Consider the following 25168-nt stretch of genomic DNA (forward strand, 5'->3'; position numbering starts at 1 on the left):
TGAAGACTCTCACACATTAGCATACAATGTGAGTTATAAAGATCAATACTGAGGTCTCAGAAATTGAATACATTTTTAATGAGAGGAGAACGCAGCGAAACACTGTAAAAATACCAACTTACAATGTTTGGATGTGAGAGACGAAGGAGAATGCCTATTTCAGTTCGGACGATTTTCTTGTCTACCTGGTTAAAAGAAAAAGATGTGAAATGTGACTGCAATAGTCATCTTAGAAACATTTAACTATATTTCAGGAAAACATCTATGATCAGACTGCTAGATTTCTGAAGAGAAAGACTTCAGTGCAAGAGACAAAAATCAAACATTCTCTTTATGGAAGAAAATGAGAGTCTGCCCCACTCTGAAATAATGTCATTTTTCTCCCTAGAACAGTGACATTGCTGCAAGCCCATGCAAGATAGCAAGCACATGAAAGACAAGCCCGAAAAAGAGGCTAGAGATTGTATTTGCTATTCTGCCCCTGTGTAGCTCCATTACACCAGGGGATGGATTTGGCCTAGAATGATGTGTTTAACAGAATGTGTCAGGTTAGTCAGTAAGGAAAGGATTCTTCAGACCTACGTGGAGTTTATACCTGTGTGGTATATTTTGCTATAAAACAAAAAAAGTGAACGTAAATGATGTCACACCCCTGGACGGGCCAAACATCCTCTAGCCATAGCCCAAATGAAGGTTTAAAATTTGACTGCTTCAGAGGCATATCTAAAGCAAAGGTCTACAGGTACAGCTCATTTCAATGAAATTCTGAGGAAGGCCCTCCTCCCATTTACTTCTCAACAACCACACACTTCCAACCACGCCATGTCTTGTTCCAGATTCAATTTCCTTCTTTCCTGCAGCATCTCTCACTTATAGTAAAATTGAGGGCCAATTCCCCATAGCTGGTCCAACCCTACTGCACTACAGAGTCATTCACTCAAGACGACAACCGTTATGGGCTGGATATAGAAATTACTGGGTAAGGTTCTATGGCCTGGGTAACGCAAGAGGTCAGACTAGATGATCACAATGGTCGCGTCTGATCTTAAAATCTATGGATATATAACATCCATGAATCTAAATCACAGTGGTTCAAAGTCTTTTTTGTACAAAGTGTAGTGAAGGGCCATCATAGCCCTATAAAAATTATAAGTATTTCTAGTATTATAAAGTCAGTAATTTGGCATTCAGTGAATGTATTAAATGTGTACACTGGACACCATTTAAGACTTCCAGGTAAGGCAATTGCCTTTATATTGTGAGCCAATATAATAACTAGGAGGCTGTGACTGTAAAGATTAAGTATGGGCACAATTCTGCAAACCATTATTCACGTGAGCAATCCCTCGACATCAATGAGACTACTCACCTGTGTAAGGATTACTTGTGTGAGCAAAGATTTGGAGGATCAGGCTTTAAATACTTACTAGATTCTCAAAGTCAATTCCTTCCAGCTAGAAAGATGTAAGGAGATTGGAGACTGATGAATTCTGGACTTGTTTTCATACTCTTTATAAAATGTCGATCTATCTCAGTGGGTATCAAGCAAATTAATTCAAAATATGTACAAGGCAGTTTATTCTCCAATGACAGTTATTTAATTGCGGCAAGCTACCTTCTCCAGCAAGCTGCTGGTGTCAAACTGAACAGTGCACAATTCATTTTCTCTGCTTTTGGACATGTTCCTGCATTATGAACATCTGGCAGTAGGTATACAACACGGCTATTTCTACACTACAGCAGCTACAGTGGTGCAGCTGCACTGATGAAGCTGTTGTGCTTCTGGTGAAAATGCTCTAACCCAGTGGGAGAGAGCTTTTCCATCAGCTTAATAACTCCTCCCTCCATGGGAGGCGGTAGCTATGTTGGCGGGAGAAGCTGTCCCGTTTACATAGCGCTGTCTACACCGGAGTTTAGGTCACTATAACTTACGTCGTTCAAAGGTCTGGATTATTCACATCCCTGAACAACGTAAGTTATACTGAAGTAATCCGTAATGTAGACATAGCCTGAGTTTTCCTGTCAGAACCAAATAGGCATTGCTGTGGTATAGTAAAGAGCTTAAGGAATAGGATCCTGATTTTATCCACCTGATGGCAACATGTTAAGACAAGAAAGATGGTTCAATGGTTTGGGCACTAGCTTGAGACTCATGTGCAATTCTCTGCCCTGCTACAGACTTCCTGTGTGATACTGGGCAAATCACTGAGTCTCTCTGTGCCTTGGTTCCCTATATGACATCTCACAGAGGGTTATGAGGTAAAGATGTTGAAAGATTATGAGGAACTCAGATACTACATTAACAGGGTCCATGTAAGTACTTCAGATAGTTGGATATTTGTAAACAGCCTGGAAAGCTATATCAAAAAAATGGCTATGGGAATAAATCTTACAACAGAAATGTGTGTGTGTGTATATGTATATGTATATATGTGTGTGTGTGTATGTATATACACATAAAATCTCTTTATGGTAAAAGCATCAGCCTACATAGCATAGTCACACTATTTTACCTATTACATTCATTTTCTTACCAACTCACACGCAAAGTGTCACATGCACCACAACATATGTCACAACTTAATTTGGTCCAGCCACTTTCACAGAAGATGCATCTATTTACATCATGTCTGATTTTGGCTTCAGGTTTTATCCTGGATACAAGCATCTACACACACTTCTGTCACTGGTCTCTGTTGATGCCTGAAAACAATAACTTTGCTAGGAAAACAATAACGCATTTGGGAATAAATATTTTTAAAATATTGTATTTTAAAAATCACATTTAAATTCTTGCTAATTATTTATTTTTGTATATATTTTGTTAAGCTAAAAGAGGTAAAAATGGGCCCAAACCAGAACCATTTATCCAAAAATACCCCACAACCCAAATGTTTGGTAAAAAGGCACCCAGATAGGAACCATTAGTTTGAGTTGTGTAAATCAATATCCAACCAAAAAGTTTTCACAAAACTAGAACCACTCTTGATTTTGCCTGGATACACTTTACAAACTCAAAGCATGCATTAATCAAGAAAATTTCTCTGAGCCTGATTGTACAGCCCTTCCTTTTATTGTGTACTACTTATGTGAGTAACCCAATGGGGATACTCTCATGAGTAAATATCACTCAGTGAAAATAAGGACTGCAGAATCAGTAGTTCACTGGTTACATAGTTTAGTGACTATCCTTGGATGACCGAAAGATTATGCTTTGGTTTTAATCTGTACTAAAATGGACTAGAGTATGTTTCTGATCAATTGTTCTCGTCAAAAGTATTTGATCTGGGGGCATAAAATCCCTTTTCTTCCTTTGAAAACCCACCATGTGTTTTTTACTAACTTGTGAATGCTAGGTTTGGGTGACTTTTATCAACAGTGCTGAGACTTAACTGGACTCTGTTTTCCATTCCCAAGCTCTATATTGCAAGCCAGTTAAAACAAATAAAAAAGTATTTGATTTATTGGTGTGTCTGCTTTAATTTACAAAATGCTTTCTCAGGCCGACATGAGCTGGTTACCTATTAGTTCTTCACTGCTGGCCCTTGGCAAGAAGTTTCCAGTGAACATAGACATACATTCAGACAAAGTACACTGTGGATGGCATGTAATTATTTATACTTGTATTTGCATGCTTCCATAGTTTATCTAAGCAGACATCACACAGAGTGTTAAACTGCCAATCATTATGCAATATTATTATGAAGGGTGACATGCTATTTTTGTTTAGCATTCCTCTTCCTATTTGTATTCTGGTGTGCATCCACAATATGCTAGGCACAGTCTGCATAAACAGGAAGACACACTCCCTACCCCAAGGAACTTACAAAATAAGCACTGTGTGGAGGATGCAAGACAGGGACACAATGAAAATATGTACAATTCTTATATGCATAATGGCTAGGTTGAGGGCCATGTTGAGCAGAGATTTATTCATACAGAAAAAATATGTATTGTATATTTTAACACCGAAGCTCAGATTTTGGTTACTGCTTGTCCTCTCAAATCGTGAATTCTCTGGGGCAGGGACTGAATCTTCATGTACTATTGCACAGCACCCTGCAGGCACTGCTGAATACAAAAAATAAGTTATGATAATAATTTAAGTGAAGTGTATGTGTCAGGTGGTCTTTAGAGACCTTCCCAGCCAGCATCTACATTTCAGCAAACACAGGAAGAAAGAGCACAGAACCCTTCTTCACCACCAGACTCCATGTTGCCTTCTTCATTGTTTGAATAAACTTTGCTTTGAGGGGTAATCTATAGCCAGACACTCAGGGTGTGACCTGCATGCTGTTTGGCTATTTGTGAGCAACTCAGGTTGGGAGATATAGCAGCAAAGCATTGCAAGGCACCTAAGGTTGTGGGACAGGGGGTGACACAACCCCTTCCTGGTCTGGATTGCGCCCTGGAATGTGACACCAAGATTTCACTCTAGTTTAATTGTCAGAATCCCTCTGTGAGGCAGCTAGGTATTATTCTCTTTTTCACAGAGATGGAAACTGAGGCACAAATGTGGGTGTATAAAGCTAAATGGCTAACTCCATATTGAGGCACCTAAATAAAAACGTGGCTTGATGTCTGGTGGTTCTGAACACTCTCATCTCCCATTGTTTAGCATCTTGCGCTTTTACTGTTTACTCTACACATGTACATTTGAAAAGTTTATCTTTGTCAGAGCTGGAATTGTCCGCAGTGGTTTGCATGTTAAAAGCTTTCTTTGCAAAGAAAAGGGATAGAAATACGTTCAATGAAAACTGAGATTCTCCTTTATGGTGCCAGGTCCTGAAATTATGGGAGAGAGGCCTCTGTGACCTGCTCAGGCCTACCAATGCTGGCTCTGTCTGCGTCAGATCAAATCTGAAATAGTGAACGTCACAAGCTGTAACAAATGAATCCTATTTTTTCCCCCAACTCCTGCCCCACAGCATAATTTCCTACCTTTAAACAATCCGTCGTCTGAAATCCTTCCCAACAGCACATGCACATACCTCTAACATAACCAAATGTAACATCAAATCAAACAACTGAAGTTGTATATTTAAATTTCCTGTATCTGTGGGGTACGTGCTGGGATTGGTTATTGGCTTGCCCCTGCTCTTTACTAGAATGGTTCTTAAGAAATAATATATATTGTTTTGAGATAATCTGCTAACTACATTATAACACCCATCCTTGGCACTTCATGGTGTCAGTGCTGTTGCTGTCTACTACTTTATAACTCTTGTCACTTCTTTATTTCCTTACCTTTGAAGATAGCTTTTAATTTCTCAGATAAACTATGCAGAATCATTTTCTGGTCCACTAATCTTCTGAAAGTTATAACTCTTGGCAGCAAATGACATACTTGTCTGTCTCCATAAACCAAAGTCACTTTTGTCTTTGTGGGTAAATTAAAGGCCGCTAAAGAATATGCTAACTGATTAATACAAATAACTTCAGAGACAACTCTTTTGATATGGTATTTTCACACGTTAAAAAACCCCACATTTTTAATTTACTATAATGAAGCTGGAAACTGAAGCATAAGATCACAGGAGCTAGCTGCAGTGCACAGGTAAAAATCAGGCTTAACAAATTTAAGTAATCATTACTATAATACTTCAGTTGTTAAGAGCAAAATTGAGAATTCAGTCCACAAGAGATCCTGTTACAAGTAAGGAAGAAGAACATACAGCTCGACTGAAATTTGGGATTCTCCTACCCACTCCATCAATGATGGATAAATAATCCTGAATCAACATCAGGGGCTTGTTAGGACTTTTGCTGGCCTAAGATGTCAAATCTTCCAAAGGAAAATTTGCAGCTGCATATTGCAGGGTCACAAATTACTTCCAGGTAATGGGAGATAAAAATGGGGGAGAGTGACTTATAAGGGAGCTGAGACAGCTCCCAAAGATACATTTTGTGAACAAGTAGTAATGCATTGGGTAAAGATTTAAACCATCTATATTTAATTCAAGTAGCTGATAATTAGGGTACTTAATCACTCATTCAATAATGCTGGCAGTTTATACCCTATATTATTATTATGAAATATTGATGTAGTGCAGTAGACTTACACATGGTGCTTTACAAACATATAGAGAATAGATATGAAAAAGATTAGGAATACAGATGAGAAATTCTGTTTTGGAGAGAATCTGTTTGAGATAGAAAGTGGACACCCAAGAATAAATGTCAAAAAGGCAGCTGCTGACACAAGACTAGGTAGCCAAGAGTGCATGCGCACAGAGAAAGAAGATAGGAATGAGGATAAAATCCTCAGGGACGCCAACAGGCAAGAGTATGAGAGAAAGTTGAGGACAAATTTAAAAACATGGTGGAAACGTGGTCAGCAAGGTATGGAGAAAGCAGGCAAGGCACAGAGTCACATAAGCCGAGGAGAGAGAGGGATAGACATCAGAGACTGACAGTGCTATGATCAGTGTTCAAAATAGCAGACAAAATCAGGAAGAATGAGAAGCACCCCATTGGCTTAGCTAGAAAGAGGTAATTGGAAACTTGAGGGGAACTGTTTCAGTCATGTGGAGAGGACAGAAGCCAGACTGGAGGTCACTGAATCAAGAGCTGAAGGAAAGAAAATCAAGGCAGTGAGAGTAACCAGCATATTTCAGGATATGAGGGATACTGGGGAGCTGGGCAGCCTGCCCACCCATGGCAGGCAGTTGGGGAGCCAGCCAGCCAGAGAGCCAGCAGGGCAGCCGGGCAGCCAGCCACTGACCTGGCAAGCCAGTGTGGCAAGGAAGCAGGCAGCCCACCTGGCAGGCAGTTGGGGAGCTGGCAAGCCTGGGAAGCGGAGAAGCCCACCCCCACACCAGCTGGCCAGCCTGATTTCCTGCCAGCTAACCACTCACCTGTCAGCTGGCTGGTGCATAGGCAGGCTGTTGGGAAACCAGGTGGCCACTGGGCCAGCCTGCTGGCTTCTGTTGAGAGTTTTGACAGAATTGATACATTCCTGCAAAATGTTTTGATTCAATCAAATTGCCATTTTCTGATGGTAAACTGTTCTATCTGAAAAAATGTTGGACCAGCTCTACCCAGTAATGTCTCCATCAAGCCCATACCTTCTGTTTGCGCTCTAGCATAGAAAGATATTTGCTTGATTTAAAAATGTAAATGATGGAGAATCTTCCACGTCCCTAAGTACGTTTTTCCAGGGTTAACTACTCTGACTGTTAAAAACATACTCCTTATTTCCAAGTAAGGGTGTGGTAGCGTAGCCTTATACTTTCAGATATTACAATTTACAAAATCTTTGACAGACTGTATAATGTCCACCTGTGAGAGGATAGAGAAACCCACAACAAAACCAATGCAAGAAACCTTCTAAGAGTGTGGTCTCCATGATGGTTCATGGTTTTTGGACATTCAGGGTCAGATATTCAGCTAAGGTAATTCCACTGAAATCAGTGGATTTGTACTGATTTATATGAGCTATAAATGAGAATAAGTTAGGAGAACTGGGGGTACACTAAAAAAAATAGTATGGCAGAAAATTCCAAACCAAATAGCATTAGCTGCTTATATTTAATCAAGTTTGCATAATATTTTCAATTGCAATTGGTGTAAGTTGGTAAATTAACATAACGGTGTACAGTATGTATACAAATAAATGTACCCTCCCCCCCATACATATGAATAAAAGGGTAACATCTATCGACTGTATGCTGTACATCAGACATGCATTTGACATCGACTGAACATGGCTGGATACTCTGGATTACCTTTTTGAACAAAGTTAAGAGTTGATATCAAGTAATGGTTTTGTTTTTCAGAAGCCATTCACTCTGGGACATGAGCTTTCCATGCTTTCTCAGCAATATCTGCAGCCATCTCTTAGTGAGGCAATGACCCCTTCATCCAGGGTGTCAGAGAATTGTCTTTAAATTTTTTTTGGAAGAGTATTGTCAAATACAGTATTTGAAATTACTTTTTTGAGACTTGGGGGAAAGATTGTGGTTTCTGGTAAGATAAGGTTTTCCCCACACTCTCTTAAATGCTACAACAAGTGGCTTGATGGAAGGAGCAGGGAATAAAGGCCTGAAGGATAAACAAAAGAAGAACGGGAAAGAATGAAAAATAAAAATAATTTAAAAACACCTTTTGTCTTCTAAGCTGGATAGACTTTTCTTCCTGCATCTCTATTTGAGCTGAATATTGTGGTGCTGTAGAAGACGTCAAACATACAATAAAGCACAGCAGTAATTGCATAGTCTTGTAGTACTTTCTATACACCAAGCAGGGAGTTTTCACTTAATACATTGCTCAACTTTTTGCCATGATTCCATAAGTCAATTTGCATCCTTAATGCAAAGTAAATAGAGTAAAATATATACATATGTATGTACAATAGGGTCAAACCTGTACACCAACTGAATAATTGCATCTGGAAAATGTATGAATGTGTCTGCACTAAGCCTGTTGGGCACCTAAGTCGCTGCTTGTGTATGTAAATACCTTACTTGTACATAAATATGTTACATAAATTAGGTGTGTGCAAGTGCACATCTTTGAAGAAAAGGAAGATGGGGATGCAATACCTGAAGATAACAGCATCATTTCTTATTAAAAGGTCAATTTTTCTATCCAATGGGCAACTACTTCCCCTACCAGCTAAAACACAGTCTGTGAAGTCATGTCACAGACTTCCTCAAGATGAATGGAACTTGTCCATAGGATCAAAGAACAAATTTTTTAACAAACTGTGTTTTGCAATTTTAATTTTATTAAGTTTATACCCATTGCGACATAAATGATAATATTAAAAAAAACAGCCATAAGCACATAATATTCTAAAAAGTCACTCAAACAATTGTGGGCTGGCTCCTTTGACCCATTGGATTTCCTTATATTGGTGACATCATGGAATAATGCATTGTGGGTCATCATGGCATTTAAGAGATAGCTGGAGCAACACTGGTGATGTGAAATAATTTTTACAATTTGAGTTTAAAATTAATTATATGCTGAACAGTGTGTTGTGAATTAGTTATCTGACTAATTTAGCTGTTACTTCTGTTCCTGACTCATTTGTGAATTGATTTCTGCAAATGTGTTTATTGCACAAGGAACAGTTTATGAAAACAAATTTCAGCTGATGGGATTTTCATGAACTGTTCATTTCACCTATTTGCTAGTCATGTGTATGATTGGTCAGCTAAGTTGCGTGGCATTGTTTCTACTCCCTGAGTTGATGACTAAAACTTTTTAAAATAGGAGAATAATGAATGTTGAATAATGAATTAATCAAATGGTTGTTCACATTCAAATATCCTTACTTGCATGAATGTTTGGAAAATGGCCATTTGTACAAATGCAAATGGGTATGATTGTAGCTGAAAAACAACCACTTAGCCTCTGAATGCCTCATTTATTGCTCTTTGGGGCATTCAGGACATAAAAATGTGTACTTTATTTCTGAAAAACTAACATTTGTATCTTCTCTCCTGTTATTCCCCTTGGGCTTTTTTTTTTGTTTGTTTGTTTGTTTTTAAATCAATCAGAGAATTTTTTTTCTACAATGGCAATCTTGCCAAATGCTGAAAAAGCAGTCCTGTGGTAGTCAGTTTTGCAGGGATGTTATTTGTGTACAGAACACCCCAATTTTTTTGGGTATTCTACAGGAAGGGTAACTCATCTACAGTTCCGGTGGATGTGTTATTGGTACTCACAGAACAAGGGTGGGGTTAGAGTATTTAATTACCCTTCTTTCTCTTTAACACATAGTAGTAGGAACATACCAGGACACTCTGGGAATGAAAAATGTTTGGCCCACAATGTAAGAATGTAACAGAACAGCTGAGAGATGTAATCATATTGTGATAGAGTCCTCGTTCTGGCTGTTCTAATTAATTGTTTTCATTGGCAATTATCACACTTCCAAAGAGGATTAATAAGTCTTAAGCGATACAACCAATTTTAGGTAGTTGGCATTCTGTATCAAAGATGTGATATACTTCTCTCTCTTATACATGCATACATAAGTAAACTGAACTAAAGAACTCCCACTCCTCCTTCAGAGTGCCTGGCTCAACAGTCCCCATGAAAATCAATATGTTCTAGGTGACAAGATACTTTGAGTGGTTTTACTTCACTTGGCACAATTGTCATCTTCAAACTACTCCACTCTATGGTTCTAGAGGCCTCAACTGCATCAAAGATCTATCTCAGTTTGTGAAACATTAGGCTTCCCCACATTACCACATAACTCTTGCAGCAGTTTAAGAAACTGCACAGAAACATCCAAAATCAGCTAATTTACATATTTGATATCTATGTAGCAGCTCATTTAAATTACATATCTTAATTTTCAAGTTAGCCTGTTAAGGTATAATACAGCAATGCCACCAACCATACGCAAGGTTGTGCTCTCTTCACAAATATAATTGTTCAACCCAAAGGCCAAATATATGGCATGCCATCCCACTTCTTAAACAATAGCACAGCTAATTTGTGATGGCTTTAGATCTATAGCCCACTCTATTAGTACACTGTACATACCACTCTACAGTAGGTAAAACAAGTCAAATAATAGAGTCCCTGCCCAATACACTTCAGTGGAAAGGCATAACAGAATGGAATGAGGTGCTTTATAACTTCAACGTTACATAAAACAGAGATGTCTTTAGAAGTTTTATGAAGAATGGGAAGGGTTCCTTACTCAGAGGCTGCTCAAAGAGTAAGTGACAGAATAAAAGGAGACATGAAGTTGGGAATGGGAGAAGGACACAAATGGAGCAGTTGAGGGAGAAGCATAGGATGTGTGGGTGACATGAAGTGACTAGGTCAGAGATGTAGATAGAGACTCAAAGGAAAGGATAAGGAGCTATTTTAGGAGGGACACTAGTTTCATAAGGCTCCTAAACTATTTCTGGTCTTGTCACCTGTATAGATCTATGCTAGATACATGAGGGTACAATGTTTAAAAATTTTACTTATTATATGTTTGTACAGACCTAGCACAAATGGTGCCTAGAAATGGGAGGCATCTCTAAGTACTACTGTAATACAAATAAATAAAAGTAATAATTTAGACCTTGGGACAAGATGTCAAGATAAATTTTGAAGCCAGCTTTCTTGCATATGTTCAAGGCTACACTTGAGACTAACTATCATACATGATCTAGGTATATGAAATCAGTCATACTACTACTGTGCAGAGAGAATGAACTACATAACCTGCTAAAGATCATTGCCAACTCAAAAGCTTTTATGTGTTGTAGATATTAATACTCATGGTAGAAGCAAGTATAGAAAAACTGGAAGTTTATGTTGACTCCTAAAGCTTGGTCAACATCTATAATCTCTTCCTAGTCCCATCTCACCCATTCTAAGTATAAATGGAGTTTTAGAGCTCAACACAATTTTTAGACAAATTGAAATCCACTACCTTGCCTGAGTACACCTAGACATGGCTGAGTACACCTTAATGTAGACTTGTGTCCTACAGCTTTATGATACAATAGTAGAAGCCATGTCATTAAGAAGGATGAACTATTATGCTCAAGTGAATGAACTGTATGATTTATTTTAAAGAATTATACCATAACTATGCGTTGAGATTAACTCCAGTTCCTATAGAGTAATACATGAACCATATATTCCACAGATAAAGACGGTCACAGATAATTGCCATGCAACCAATGTGTAATCAGAGACTTATGAGATCATTAAGGTATACATATATATTTTACACATATATGCCTGCATGAGCACACACACTTGAGCTTCTTACTTTTTTGCCAAGCCCAGAGAAAATATGGAAAATCTTTTTGCCAAATATTGCAACTTTTTCTTTGACATTATTAAAACCGGCACTCTTGCTCTCATGCACACAAAATGCCAAACCCGCAGCCAGGTTGAGCTGCATCAGCTGATTATCAGCACTCTGCTCTACCAGGGTATGCTCCCCAGGTGGAGGAGGGGAAGTGGACAATGTTGAACAGGCTATGCCACCCAAGGACTCCCGGCAGTCAGAAGAATCCTCTGTTATCCCATTAGGGCAGCCAGACCTTAGAATCTGGCACACAGTTTCTAAACATTAGAAATAGGGATTAAGAGTTTAAATAAATAACAGCTACAGAAGTATAGGAGCATCATATTTAACATCTTGCTACAAAGGACTGAGAGCTTGAACGTTTAGAATTTACTGTATCATGGTTCTGAATGTCAGTATCTATTAAAATAATTCTCATTCTCAATTTCCAAGGGCTTTTAAACTGAACAGATGAACTCCCAATGCTCAAAAGGAATTAGAAATTAATGCTACCAATTAGATGCTATCTTATGACTAGAAACTATGTACTCAGTTCACTGCTCTTGTGGAGAGGATTAACAAGAAACACAAACCCAGTGGGTCAGATTATACTCAGGTCTGCCCACACAGATCTCCCCTCTTCCATACAGCAGGGGTCTCAGCTACTTCTATGGTGATTTCCCCCCCTTGGGATGCTGCACAGGCCTCTTTGCATGGTCTGTGGTCCATGCTGAGGAAGGGGGTGGAGACTGGGAGGGTTGAGTACAGAGAGGATGAACACTGATTTTCCTCCAGTCTCCTGGGAATTACACAGAAGAGATAGTGCAACCTGAGGCAGAGCAGACTGTGATTTCCAGGGACAGCTCCTGCCAGAGAGGGTGTCCACCAGTTTTGATGCCAGGCACCATGGACTTTTCCAAAGTTGTGAGGAGTAGGGAAAGAGGGAGAGGGGGACAATTTTAAAAATGTTTTAAATCCTAGTCCTAAATGAGGAATACTGCCTGACTGAAGAAGAAACAAACAAATACTGATGCAAAATCACAAAGCAGTGAGCTGGGTTAGGTGAATTTGCAGAGGAAAGATCATTAGGGTAATAGTCTGGGACTCAGGAGATGTGGGCTCAATTTCCTACTGTGACCTAGGGCAAGTGGTCCAAGATTTTCAAAGGCATACAAACAAATACTGATGCAAAATCAGTAGGGTAATAGTCATTAGGTAATAGATCATTAGGGTAATAGTCTGGGACTCAGGAGATGTGGGCTCAATTTCCTACTGTGACCTAGGGCAAGTGGTCCAAGATTTTCAAAGGCATTTAGGCTCGTAATGAAAATTAGGAGCCTAAATACTTGTGAGAATCTGGGTCTCTGGGCTTCAGTTCCCATTCTGTAAAATGGGGATAATAATACTGCTCTACTCACAGAGCTGTTGTGAGGGTAAAAACATTAAAGACTGTGAGGCACTTGACAGTACAGCAATAGGAGCTATACAAGCACTTAATAAACCTAAGTAGAGTAAATCAAGTCTTCAAAAGAAGACATTAATATGATTCATTTTTCCAGTGTTATAATTAACAGGATTTTGGCTTCTCCCTTGTCCTAGTCTTCAGCAGTTAGGACAACTCCTTTCTCAATGTTCTTGAAAGCTGCATTGTAGCATTCTCTCCTCTTAAGACTACTGTTTAGCCTCTTGCAGTTACACTAAAATCTCTCACCTTCTGTATTTGCAACACATTTTTTAAAAAGCTCTACTTCTTATTGTAGTTTTCTTGCTGTGATTTTACTATGACCAAACCACAGGGTAGGAATGAAGTGCACTCGAAAAGAAAAACAAGAGTCAGTGAAAATATGTATAAAAGGCTAAAAATGATAAGATAGTTAACTATCTTGTAGATAAAACCTAGAACTCTGCTAGATATTAGCCACCACTGAAAGTCTTGCTTTGGGTTCCTAAAACACTATCAGATTTTTTAATCTTTATGAACCCTGTGGTGAACTCTGAATCCCAACTTTCTTAAAAAAACTTATGAATCAAAGCAATTAGAACTCTGTACAACAAAGCAAATAAAACAGTCTTAATTATGTTATTTTTTGTTATTTTATTGAATACTTCCAGCTGCTGTGCACTGTATTTACATTTTCATATTAGCATTCTTCAGTGTCTTGGAACCAAGCCCACTTCAGGTTTCAAACATCTGCTAGTGAAATAAGTACAAAGCATAAAGGAATTCTCTCTCTGAAAAAGCACAATAGTTAGTGACAGTCCGGGTGCTTAAAGAGAAGGGGCAGGAATACTGAAGAAATATTTTAATCTAAGTTTGAAGGGATAAAGTTACATTTTTTCCCTAGAAAGCATGTGGCAGCTTATTCAAAGTGGCAGTGAACTCAGCATGACAAAGAGGTTGGATGATGATCATCAGCACCAGCAGCCCAGCTACAACACCATCACAGATTGGCACTTGAGGATTTACCATCAGACCACTGAGCCTTTTTTTATCCTGGTTTTGAAAAATGGTCTGACCAGACTACACAAAGAGAGGAAATCAGACAACATTACTACCTTCATGGCCCTCTCCTGAGCAACTCCCATGATGTGAAACTATGAATCCTGCTGCACTTTTTCAATGTTTTAATTTTCCATGACCACCGAATTTCTCCAAGCTGTTTCCAGTTCTTCCCTTTTGCCTTCTGACTAATAATAGTAACACTTAGCCAATCAGGACAGATGTAACTTTGCAACACACTGTCATAACCCGTTTGGCAAGCTAGTAAGGTACTGAGAAGCCTGAGCTTGGTAAAGACAAAATAAAATAAATAACTTCATTTTTTTAGAAAGAGGGAGATTTGCTGGAGAAAACTAAGAGCAACCTAGTTAAATGCATTCCCAAGCCAGAGGGTGGCTAACTGGTCTTGCACCGTATGCCATACTTGTGATTTTCCAACAACTGAACTGCCAGCATCAGAAACAGCAGCAGTTTCTTACCTTTTGTTCTTCTTCCTCCCTTTCACGTATGTGTGTCTGATTTTGTCTTTAGAAGTATGCATGAGAAATCAAATCTCTGGCAACCAAACCCAAAACTAAATTAGTCAGTGCTATGGCAATAAGGAAAGTAACAAACAGGGTAACATGAAAATAACATCCTAAAAACCCTTTCCAATTCTCATAGTGCCCTAGGAAATCTGATTCTCATTCCCCCAAGGAAGAAGCAGATCTTTACAGATCTCTAACCCAAACCCCATAGACTTCAGGCAGCCCATTGCAGGCATAGAGCCATCCTCTCAGAATTACTGTTCTTCCACACCAGCTCCTGGCCACGTTCTGTTCTCTTCCAAGGCTTCCTCAGCCAGTAGTTAGTAGTGGCATAACACCATAGGGGTTCAGAAGGTAAGAGGGGACTCTAATAAAATGTTAATCTAGCGTCACACTGGTTTAATGTATTTGCAGATTTGCTGCTGGGTGCCAGGGGGACTATACAACTCTGCTCCCTACTCCAGCCCTTTCATGGAGTTGGACCCTTTGCTTTTGGTGCCATGAGAGGTCTACCAAATAGCTACTTATTTCTCCCCTATTCCCAGTCTCAGGTCCCAACTTCTGTGCAGACTCTGGACACACAGAGCACCCTCAAGGGTGCAGAAGCAGCTGACTGCCTCTGCAAAAACCATCACTATTAAGGGTGCCGTCTGTGCCTGGACAAGGATGGTGAGGAAAATTCTGGGGCACAAACTATCTCATAAATGTTCAAATCAAGTTGCTCCCTCAATTGTACCTATTTAATTGGTGTGCGTATGTAATTTGGCTCCTTCTCATTAGTTCAATCACCTAAAGGATGTTCTTTTGCTTCTAAAAACTATTAGTTCAACAATACAAGTTATACAATAAGTCAAACTTCCTCAAATTGTAAGTAGTAAGGTAAGAAAGATTAGTTTCGTATATTCCTCTTTTCACCAATTTGGCTAACTTTTACACTTCTGAAAGTTAATCTGTTAATACCAGAAACTAAATTTATGTAATTATCTGTAAGTTAAATGCAGTGTAAAAAAGACACAATGCAACTTCTCTATTCTTGAGTTAATATCTTAACCCTAGGGATGACTTATTCGTGAAGTGAAAACCAATTCAATCTAAATGGTGACAGCTGAAAAATATTGTTCTGCTTTAAGTGATTTTACATGTCATCTGCATTACAGTGCATTATAGTATAATATACTATAATGCAGATTACATGTAAAATGACAGTGTACAAAAGGACAATATTTTTTAATGCTGAATGAGATTTTCCCTGTTGTGAAGGATTATCTGGCAATACAGAAAAGAAGTACTTTTCACTTTCCAGTAAACACAATGCTATATTCCAAAGTTCTTTGTCCGTAAAAATTTCCACATATGCTGTCTATGCCAAAAACCATAGGTCATAAAATCAAAACCAGGTACCAAACTCACTACAGAAGAAGTATTATCTTAATTGCTTTATTCTTTTACCAGGTATTTATGTAAAAGAACTTTATTGTACTTCTCTGTAGACTACATATTTGCTGGAATTAAAATTTATTTTAAAACTGAATTCTTGGGGGGGATGGAACTATTGAAGTCAGATTCCTTTCATTTAAGACGCAAGACTGGATTTGAACAATGGAAAAGCCAAAGCTTTTTTTCCATTATGCTACACGACTTTATTCATAAAATTTTTTAATAAGATATTTTACTCAATTTTCAAATGAAACATCTACAAAAGTATGAATCACAAATTAATAACACTTGATGACACGGATGATTAAAAAGCAATACATCAAGAAAAATAAAGCCATCTCAGCATACAATAGCTGTGCTACAGGCAAAAAGAGGTAATTAAAAAGTCATTATTTGCCAACAATGACTACACAGTGGTATTTAGGATTCTAGTTCTCTCACATGTTAGTGGCAAAACTCTCTTCAGTCATTTCTTATTCTGAGAATAAATAAAGGAGGGAAATGTATCTCGGATGCCTTGTTGTGTGTCTGCTGACAAATTATGGCTTTTTAAAATGATGACCAGTGAAACCATAGTTTATTTTTATACATTCATATACAGTTACACATAATAACTGTGTTTTCTTTTTAAAAAATCGTAGACACTACATATTAACACACTATGTTTAAAATAATATTTAGGTTGCAAATTCAAGCCCTCAAAAATTAGGAAATACCTGAAATGAGGCTGCACAGCCAACCTTAGTTCTGCATTCTTATGAGTGTGTGCATTGCGATTTGGACTGGTCAAAATTTTTCCATCAAAATCCTGGAGTTTGAAAACTGTGTTTTCAACTCAATGATTTTTGTGTGTGAGAATGTCCACTTGCTGTAGAAAAATCTGATTTTATATTAAAAAAAAAAGAAACCAAACACCCGAAAAAAAAAATTATTTGGAAATGGTGCTGTGGTTTTCTCAGGGAAGCTGTAGTTCAGGTACCTCATGCCCCCATTTTCCTCTACGGACCTGATTTCCCAGCTGGAAACCCATTTTGTGACCAGTTCTAATTATGAGTCTCTCTGAACCTCACAAACATTAATTATTAATTAATTAATTATTAATTATCTTCACAACATCCTGTGAGGTAGGGAAATGTTCATAGATGAGGAACTGAGATTAAGGCCAAATTTTTCCAAAGTATCCACTGTATGTGGGCAGTCTACTTGAGACACGTAGGGTCTGATTTTTCAGAACACTTAGCTATCTTATAGCACTTTATATATGTTTAATGCACTGTACAGACATGAACAGGTAATACCTCACAACATCTCTGTGAGGTAGGTAGACAAATATTATCATTCCCATTTTACAGATAGGGAAACTGAAACAAAAAGGCAAAGTGACTTGCTCACTGCCACACAGTGAGTCAATGGCACAGCCAGGATTAGAATTAGCCAGCCTGACTCCCAAACCTATGTTTATTACTCCAGGTTATAATGCATTACTGTCAGAGATGCTGATCAACCACAGAATCCACTGACTTCAGCTGCAGCTGTTAATGCTCAATGTGACAATCTGGGGAATCTGTCTATGAAGAACTTATGAATTGTGGTTGACATTGGGGACTCTCGGTTTATCGTTGTTGCATGTGAAGCTTGTTTGGCTTCTCTGTGTTTTTTACCTCTATGTTGCGCTAAAACACACAGGAGGTAATCAGAGAAATTCTTGCAGCTGGTACAGGGCTAACAACAGAGGGTCATTAAACATTGATAATTGTCCATTAAAATGGGGTACTATGTGTACATCCTCTTAAATACTAATGGTGTAAAAGTGATAGTGCAGTGCCTGGACAAAGAGATGGCTACCACCACTGGCTAACCTGTTTTTCGAATATGAACTCCAGGGGAAAGAACTCAAGCTACAGATGTCCTGGTGGGGGACTCTGATCACCTGACAAGCCTAAACTTGCTGCTGGCCAGTTTTTATTCATGTGTTCTTCTGCCAACACTGGCTCTTAGCTTAAATAACAACTCTCCCTTCCTGGTGTTTATCCCTCTGATGTATTTATAGAGAGCATTCACCACTAAAATATAAATATGAGGACAACAAGAACAGGTATAGAAAATCAGCAGACTCGATGCATCGGGCTCCATGGATCGATACGCATTCTACATTTCCTGTTGGCACAGTGCAGTACGATGGGAGTAGCTTGCGTCTCTCCCATCAATCAGTGTTATCAATATGCTACTTCAGTTAACAAGGCCTCATTTGTTTTTGGCCTCCAGTAATAGCTAAGATGAAAGGAAATAATTTCAGATGTTTAAACTACAGTATCAAAAACTTAACACAAATGATAGACATTCCAAGTATAAACCTCAAGTTAAGCGACCACATTGCAGCCCATCCCAGAGAGAGCACAGTTGCTATCACTCTGTCCTATAACCTGGTTTTTACATTCGCCTCTTCCTTTTCTTCTCTCTGCTGCACCTATCCTATAAAACAGGTTGGTTTAACTGCTGGGTGGTTAGAGAGCAAAATGAGAGGTAACCCTTCTTCTTCCATCTTTTTTTCTTCCTATTTTTCTATGCTCCCAGCTGCTGCCTTATGAACAAGTATTTTTTGACAATGGGACTGTGACATCTTTTCCAGTGGGACTGGATGTCACAAAGGTAAAACCAGCCACAGTCCCTCTCTCACTCTTTTTCACTTCTCATACCTCCACTTCCCCTGCTTCATTTCATTTGCCTGCTGAAGTCCTTGTAATTATAATTTTTATTCTTAATTTTTTATTTAAAAAATCCAAACTGGTCAAAGTTTTAATGGCATATTTAATTACAGAAAAATATGATTTGAATAATACTCTATTGCTTTTTAGACTGAGCTCCACTGGCCAGAGACCAGGCCTACTTTTCTGTTAGGAAAGCACTTAGCACATTGTTTACTCTATCGTAAGTGATGATAATTTGCCCAAATTGGAACAGATCTATAGTTGTTCACCAAACACAGATATAGACAGTGGTACATTATTACAGGATGATCTTGATTATCTGCTCAATTATCCAAACAAGCCCAATTATATAAGACCACCTGTTCTTAGTAACATGGGCATGTCTCCCAAAGTCTATTAATTACACTGAAAATTCCTTCAGGTACCTGAACTTACTCAGTGCTATCCATGATATTCAGTAAGTGAGGCTGTACTGAATCTAGCCACCATTATTATTTAAAGGTCATATGCTCCACTTTCCATCATGTAATATATGATGTAAAATACTTAGACATTTGCCCTGGTACTGCATAATATATTTATTAAAAGTAGTGTGATATAAAATGAACATGGCACATGTTAAAATAATTAAAAACTTGGCTAACTGATAGGTCTCAAAATCTAATTGTAAACAGGGAACCATCATCGAGTGGATGTGTTTCTAGTGGGGTCCTGCAGGGATAGCCCTACACGCTAACATTTTTATCAATAACCTTGAAGAAAACTGATAAAGTTTGTAGGTGACACAAACTGTGGTAAATGACAATGAGGCCAGGTCATTGATATAGAGTGATCTGGATAATTTAGTAAGTGGGACACAAGCAAACAATGTGTGTTTTAATATGGCTAAATGTAAACATATACACCTAGGAACAAAAAATGTAGGCCATACTTACAAGATGGGGGGATTCTATTCTGAGAAGCAGTGGCTCTGCAAAAGATTTGGGGGTCGTGGTGGATAATCAGCTGAAAATGAGCTCCCAGTGTAAAGCAGTGACCAAACAAGCTATGCAATCCTTGGATGAATAAACTGGGGAATCTTGAGTAGGAGTAGAGAGGTTATTTTATTTCTGTATTTGGCACTGGTGCAACCACTACTGGAACACTGTATCCAGTTCTGGTGTCCACTATTCAAGAAGGATGTTGATAAATTGGAGTGGGTTCAGAGAAGAGCCACAAGAATGATTAAAGGATTAGAAAACATGTCTTACAGAGATTGAACTCCTGAGTCTGTCTATTCATCTTAAGAAAGAGAAGGTTAAGGGGTGACTTGATTACACTTTATAAGTGCCTACATGGGGAACAAATATTTGATAGTGGGCTATTGATAGGAACAACAGAATCCAATGTCTGGAAGCTAAAGCTTGACAAATTCAGACTGTAAATAAGGCATAACATTTTAACAGTGAAGGTAATTAATCATTTAATGGTTTGCCAAAGGTCATGGTGGATTCTCCATCACTAGTGATTTTTAAATCACGACTGGATGTTTTTCTAAAAGATATGCTGTAGGAATTATTTTGGGGAAGTTCTCTGGCCTGTGTTATACTGGAAATCTGTTTAGATGATCACAATGGTCCCTCTGACCTTGGAATCTATAAAGCTATTAATTATTTTTCTCAACTTTCATGGGTTTTTAAAAATTCCATACATTTTCCACACCCAGAAAACTTGCCACAATATGCAGTTCCGAATGTACTACATGTCAGACACAAATAGATGGTGCCTAATATTGACCTGTCAATCATATAAATGAACTAATCTGTACAAAGACTGAACAATAATGGATTTTTTTTAATTATACCATTTGTTTTAATAGTGTATTTCAGTGTAACAATCACAAATAAAATTAAAAAACAATGGGATTTTTTTTTAATGTTAAGGGAATGTGTGAGCGTAGAAAGCTAAACTGTTGAAATTTGAAACTAAAGACCTCTGTTTTTCCATAGAAAAGGAACAGCACAAGCAGTAGCAATGCTAGCTTTTCACACAACTACCCTTCGCCCACTGCCAGCATGCCACATATAGACTATGAAGGAGCACCTTTAGTTTCATTTCTATGCCAGTTTAATCTTTGGCCTGTTTTCAAAGACTACAAATTAGTGCCAACATTTTACTGATGCAGAACCTATCCATTATGGCCCGCAGTAAGACCACAATTTAATTTAGCATTTAGGCATGTTTTCACATACCGCCTGCCGTTATGTTGCCATTCTGGTACTTGAATAAAATTCACATCCATGTACCCCAAACACCCAGTCTTCCCTCGGTCTCTCTTTCTGATCCAGTCAGGACCTATCATTTTTCTTCCCCTCCTCTTGTCCTCCTACTATTTTCCTTCTCTGCTTGAGGTTTCTCACCTGTTTACCAGTCATCAGACTGTCTGCCTTACTCATGCTTTCCACCATCCATTTCACAATATGCACAGATATCTGCTAGAGGTACCCTATATGTGGAATAAGAAATGAAGGCACAAGCAAGACCTGTTGGGATAGGACGATCCTGCTGGTGTCCCTGAAATCCCTTTAAGAATGAGGAGCAGAAGAGTCTCTGCTGCTGGACTTATGAATTTCAGAGCTGAAGAGGATCCATATTCATTACCAATACTATTAATACAATTGTGTAATAACCAAAAAACAACTTACAGTTTTCTTCAACATTTTGACGGCGTAAGGCTTCTGAGTTCCTTTCTGCCTGCATCTGTAGACAATGGATGTAGCACCACTAAATGAAAAAGAAAAAACAGTTTTATTATTGAAGTCTATTGAATACCTCTTGTCTAATTAGACAATACTGTGTGACTTTTTATTATTTCCAACTGGAGGTTTCTAATAAGTTGCAGAGCAAAGGATTAAAATATAAACAGCTACATTCTCAGTTGATTCAGTGCACCCGGAGGACAAAAGTGTAATTACTCTGCCTTTCTGCCCCTCAAATTCAGTGGGGGGAGGGGGCGGCAGTCAAAATCTGATTCTGTCCCAAATGCTACTAAGAGCAGCTTCTGGTCTGCTCTAATTTCCACAAGGCGTCCCTTTGCACTGTTCTGCCAACGGAAATTGCCAGAGCTCAGTGCAGTTCTGTCATACCCTCTCCTGTCCTCTGGCATACCCTGAAATTCTCCCTATGCCAGGAGGGGAAGAGGTCACGAAGCAGAGGTTTGGGGTACCATTTTAGGGCAACTCTGCTGCTGGAGTGACACAGAAGGAAGTTAATATGGCATAAGCTCTAAGCTAATGTATCTCACCTTTGTTAATATGTATACAAAGGGGAAAAGATTACTGTGCTAGTATCCACTCAATTGCCTGCTTATACACAGCAAACCCAAATCTCACCCACTTGCTTGCAGGCTGTGTCACAAGAAGACAAATTCTGTCCTAGCAGAAGCAGAACTGGGTTTCAGTTAAATCAACTGGAGTTGTACCTGCTTACCCCAAGGCTGAATTTGGCCAGAGATCTTCAATTGTCTTCAAGATGGATTTACCTGAACACATCAGGTCAGAACATTGATAAATACACTCAAATTAATGTGTTCTATTTGCTATTGCCCCCCCCAAAAAAAGAACTGTACTGTATCCTTTGGCTACTTGGAGGAAAGACCTTTGGGACAGTTTTAGAGGTTCTAAAGAGTTCAGTTAACCTGTTATTCCATTATTTTTCATTTTAGCATGCCTTTGAATTTCTTGGTGCCAACTAAGATCAGTTTTTTGATATCAAAAAACTGATCACCAACACTGGTTCTTGTGACATTTGTGGACCAACTGGGACCAGGAATTACTTGAAACTTTACAAGAAAGATATTATTCATGAGATTTTCATTATCAAAACTATTGAGTCAAAGTTTGTACAGTCATAGGTTTTAAAGCTAAAAGTTGTCCATTATGATCATCTCATTGAACCTCCTGCATAAGACAATACAAAATTCCTCCAATAGAGGGACTTTCTTCCTCATTACATAGAGTGAACACTATCAAGCCCAATAACTTATGTTTGAACTAAAACATACATTTGAGAAAGACATCTTCATGACAAGTCAGTTCAGAAAAGGTTTACATAGGTAATTGTTTGAGAGCTTACATATACCAAACCATTGAATCTTTGGAGGTTTGCCCATTTCTAGACTATGTACAATGGAGGTACTGTATTCCTTTTGTGTGCTAAAATGAATTTTTAAAAAATTTATAACATATTGATAAAAGTATAGGCGTATGCTGAACGCTAAAGAATTTCAGAATCATTAAATATGTTTAATTAGAACATTTCTCATTAGCCAATATAAAGAACTTACAAACGGCTCTATTCAACAAGACAGAAAAAATACCCAGAGTTAAAAAAAACTCAAACCCTCTAAGAAAAGAGAGCTAATCCCTAAGGGCACGTTATTACAATACATATATTATAAAGAACTGCAATGGGAAGGTCACTGTATCAATGCAAATCATCATTATATAGTGCTTTACATATTTAAAGTGCTATATAAACGTTATACTAATTAATCTTCATATACCCCTGTGAAATAGACAGAAAAGCCTCTAGAACCGATAATGTAAACAATATTAAGTATCATCTGATTAAGGCTGGAAAAGAGGACACATACTTCTGGAAAGGGGTTCCATGACAATAACGATGCAGTCAAAGAAAGGAATTTGGTGTGGGATTTTGGGTTATGTGGTAGGTGTTTGAGCTTGTTATCCACATTTCAAAAGGAATGATTCAATATAAATCTAGAAGGGCAAGTTTAGAAATGGGGAGGACTTTGCTGTAAAGAGTATTATGAGTGCATCCCCTGGAGTCCTAATTTGATGGCCATATTCTTTCCCAAACAATGGAACATCAGGCAGCTGAAGAAGAATGTTAAAGAGGCCACTACTTGTATATGTAAAACATTCATGGGTGAAAGTGCTGTTTCTGTCAGGGAGAAAAGGGGCCTTTTAGTTAATACCTAATCCTTCCTTCAGAAACAAGTGGCAGTCTACATGAAGAGGAAGATGCCCAAATTATTTTTCTAATGGTGGGGCACTCATTAGACAATTGCTATGCGAGCAGAAACCCATCCCCTTCCAACCTGGTGATCATGATGGGAAAGGCCTTTCCTTTTTTGTAGGTTTGTAATATTTAATTAAAAATCCCCCACTCTGGAGCCATTCTTCCTCCTCGGACTAGGCAGAATGGAGAAAGAGATTTAGAAAAAGAGGGCATAGCATAATGCCAGAGGTGGAAACTCATTTTCATGAGCTCTCTCTCTCCGCACAGTTCAGCAACATGCTCACAAGAAGAAAAGGTTACTCACCTTGTGCAGTAACTGGTGTTCTTCAAGATGTGTGTCTCTGTGGGTGCTCCACTTTAGCTGTTGTCGCGTCCCACGCCCTTGATCGGAGATCTTCTCAGCAGTATTCACTCGGGTTGCGTGCGCACAGTTCACGGCGCCATTGGCGCGTCTTCTAATGCACGTGTGACCCGAGCCCCTCAGTTCCTTCTCTACCATAGAGTTCATCGTTAGAACTCTGAAGTAGAGGGGAGGAGGGAAGGTAGTGGAGCAACCACAGGGACACACATCTCAAAGAACACCAATTACTGCACAAGATGAGTAACCTTTTCTTCTTCTTCGAGTGATGTTCCTGTGGGTGCTCCACTTTAGGTTACTATAAAGCAGTATCCTGTATTGGAGGAGGGACTTTGGTGTTAATTATTTTGCGCAGCTGACAAGACAGTCATGTCTAGTGAAGCATTGTTGGCAGATGCCTGGTCAATAGCATAATGTTTTATAAAAGTGCATGGTGATGCCCATGTTGCAGTTTTGCATATGTCTGTTATAGGGACATCGTTCAGGAATGCTACAGACATGGCCATCACTCTCTTAGAATGAGCCCTGGTCCCTGATGGAACTTGTAAACCCGTTTGTTCATAGCATAACTGGATGCATGTTGAAATCCACTTGTATATCCTTTGACTGAAAATTGCTCCACTAGCGATATGAAAAGTTTGTCTGATTTTCTAAATATCTTTGTTCTCTCCAGGTAAAAGGCTATGACCCTTCTGACATCTAGAGTATGGAGTACTGCTTCCTGTGGATTTTTGTGCAGTTTAGGATAAAAGGTAGGTAAATGAATTGGTTGGTTGATCTGGAAGACTGACACTATCTTTGGCAAAAATTTCAGGTGAAATCTAAGTGTGAGTTTATTTATGTGAAAAATTGTGTAGG

General features: G+C 38.6%; 1 protein-coding gene across 3 annotated transcripts in view; it reads right to left on the bottom strand.

The window, feature by feature from the left end:
* CAMK4 (calcium/calmodulin dependent protein kinase IV) overlaps positions 1-25168 on the bottom strand; it is a 279841-nt gene that overhangs the window by 130933 nt on the left and 123740 nt on the right. For 2 of the 3 annotated variants that reach the window (XM_067568492.1, XM_067568491.1), the window contains 2 exons: positions 21615-21693; positions 123-185 (listed from right to left, as the gene is read on the bottom strand). In XM_067568492.1, the coding sequence (XP_067424593.1) occupies positions 123-185; positions 21615-21629 (78 nt within the window). In that variant the 5' untranslated portion in view covers positions 21630-21693. Of the gene's footprint in view, positions 1-122; positions 186-21614; positions 21694-24256; positions 24319-25168 lie in introns of those variants that run through there. The other variant, XM_067568493.1, reaches the window with a different exon arrangement.

This window comes from Emydura macquarii, unplaced genomic scaffold (genome assembly GCF_026122565.2).
Source record: "Emydura macquarii macquarii isolate MOO-44397 ecotype Brisbane River unplaced genomic scaffold, CSIRO-AGI_Emac_v2 contig_2897, whole genome shotgun sequence".
Taxonomy (NCBI): Eukaryota; Metazoa; Chordata; order Testudines; family Chelidae; genus Emydura; species Emydura macquarii.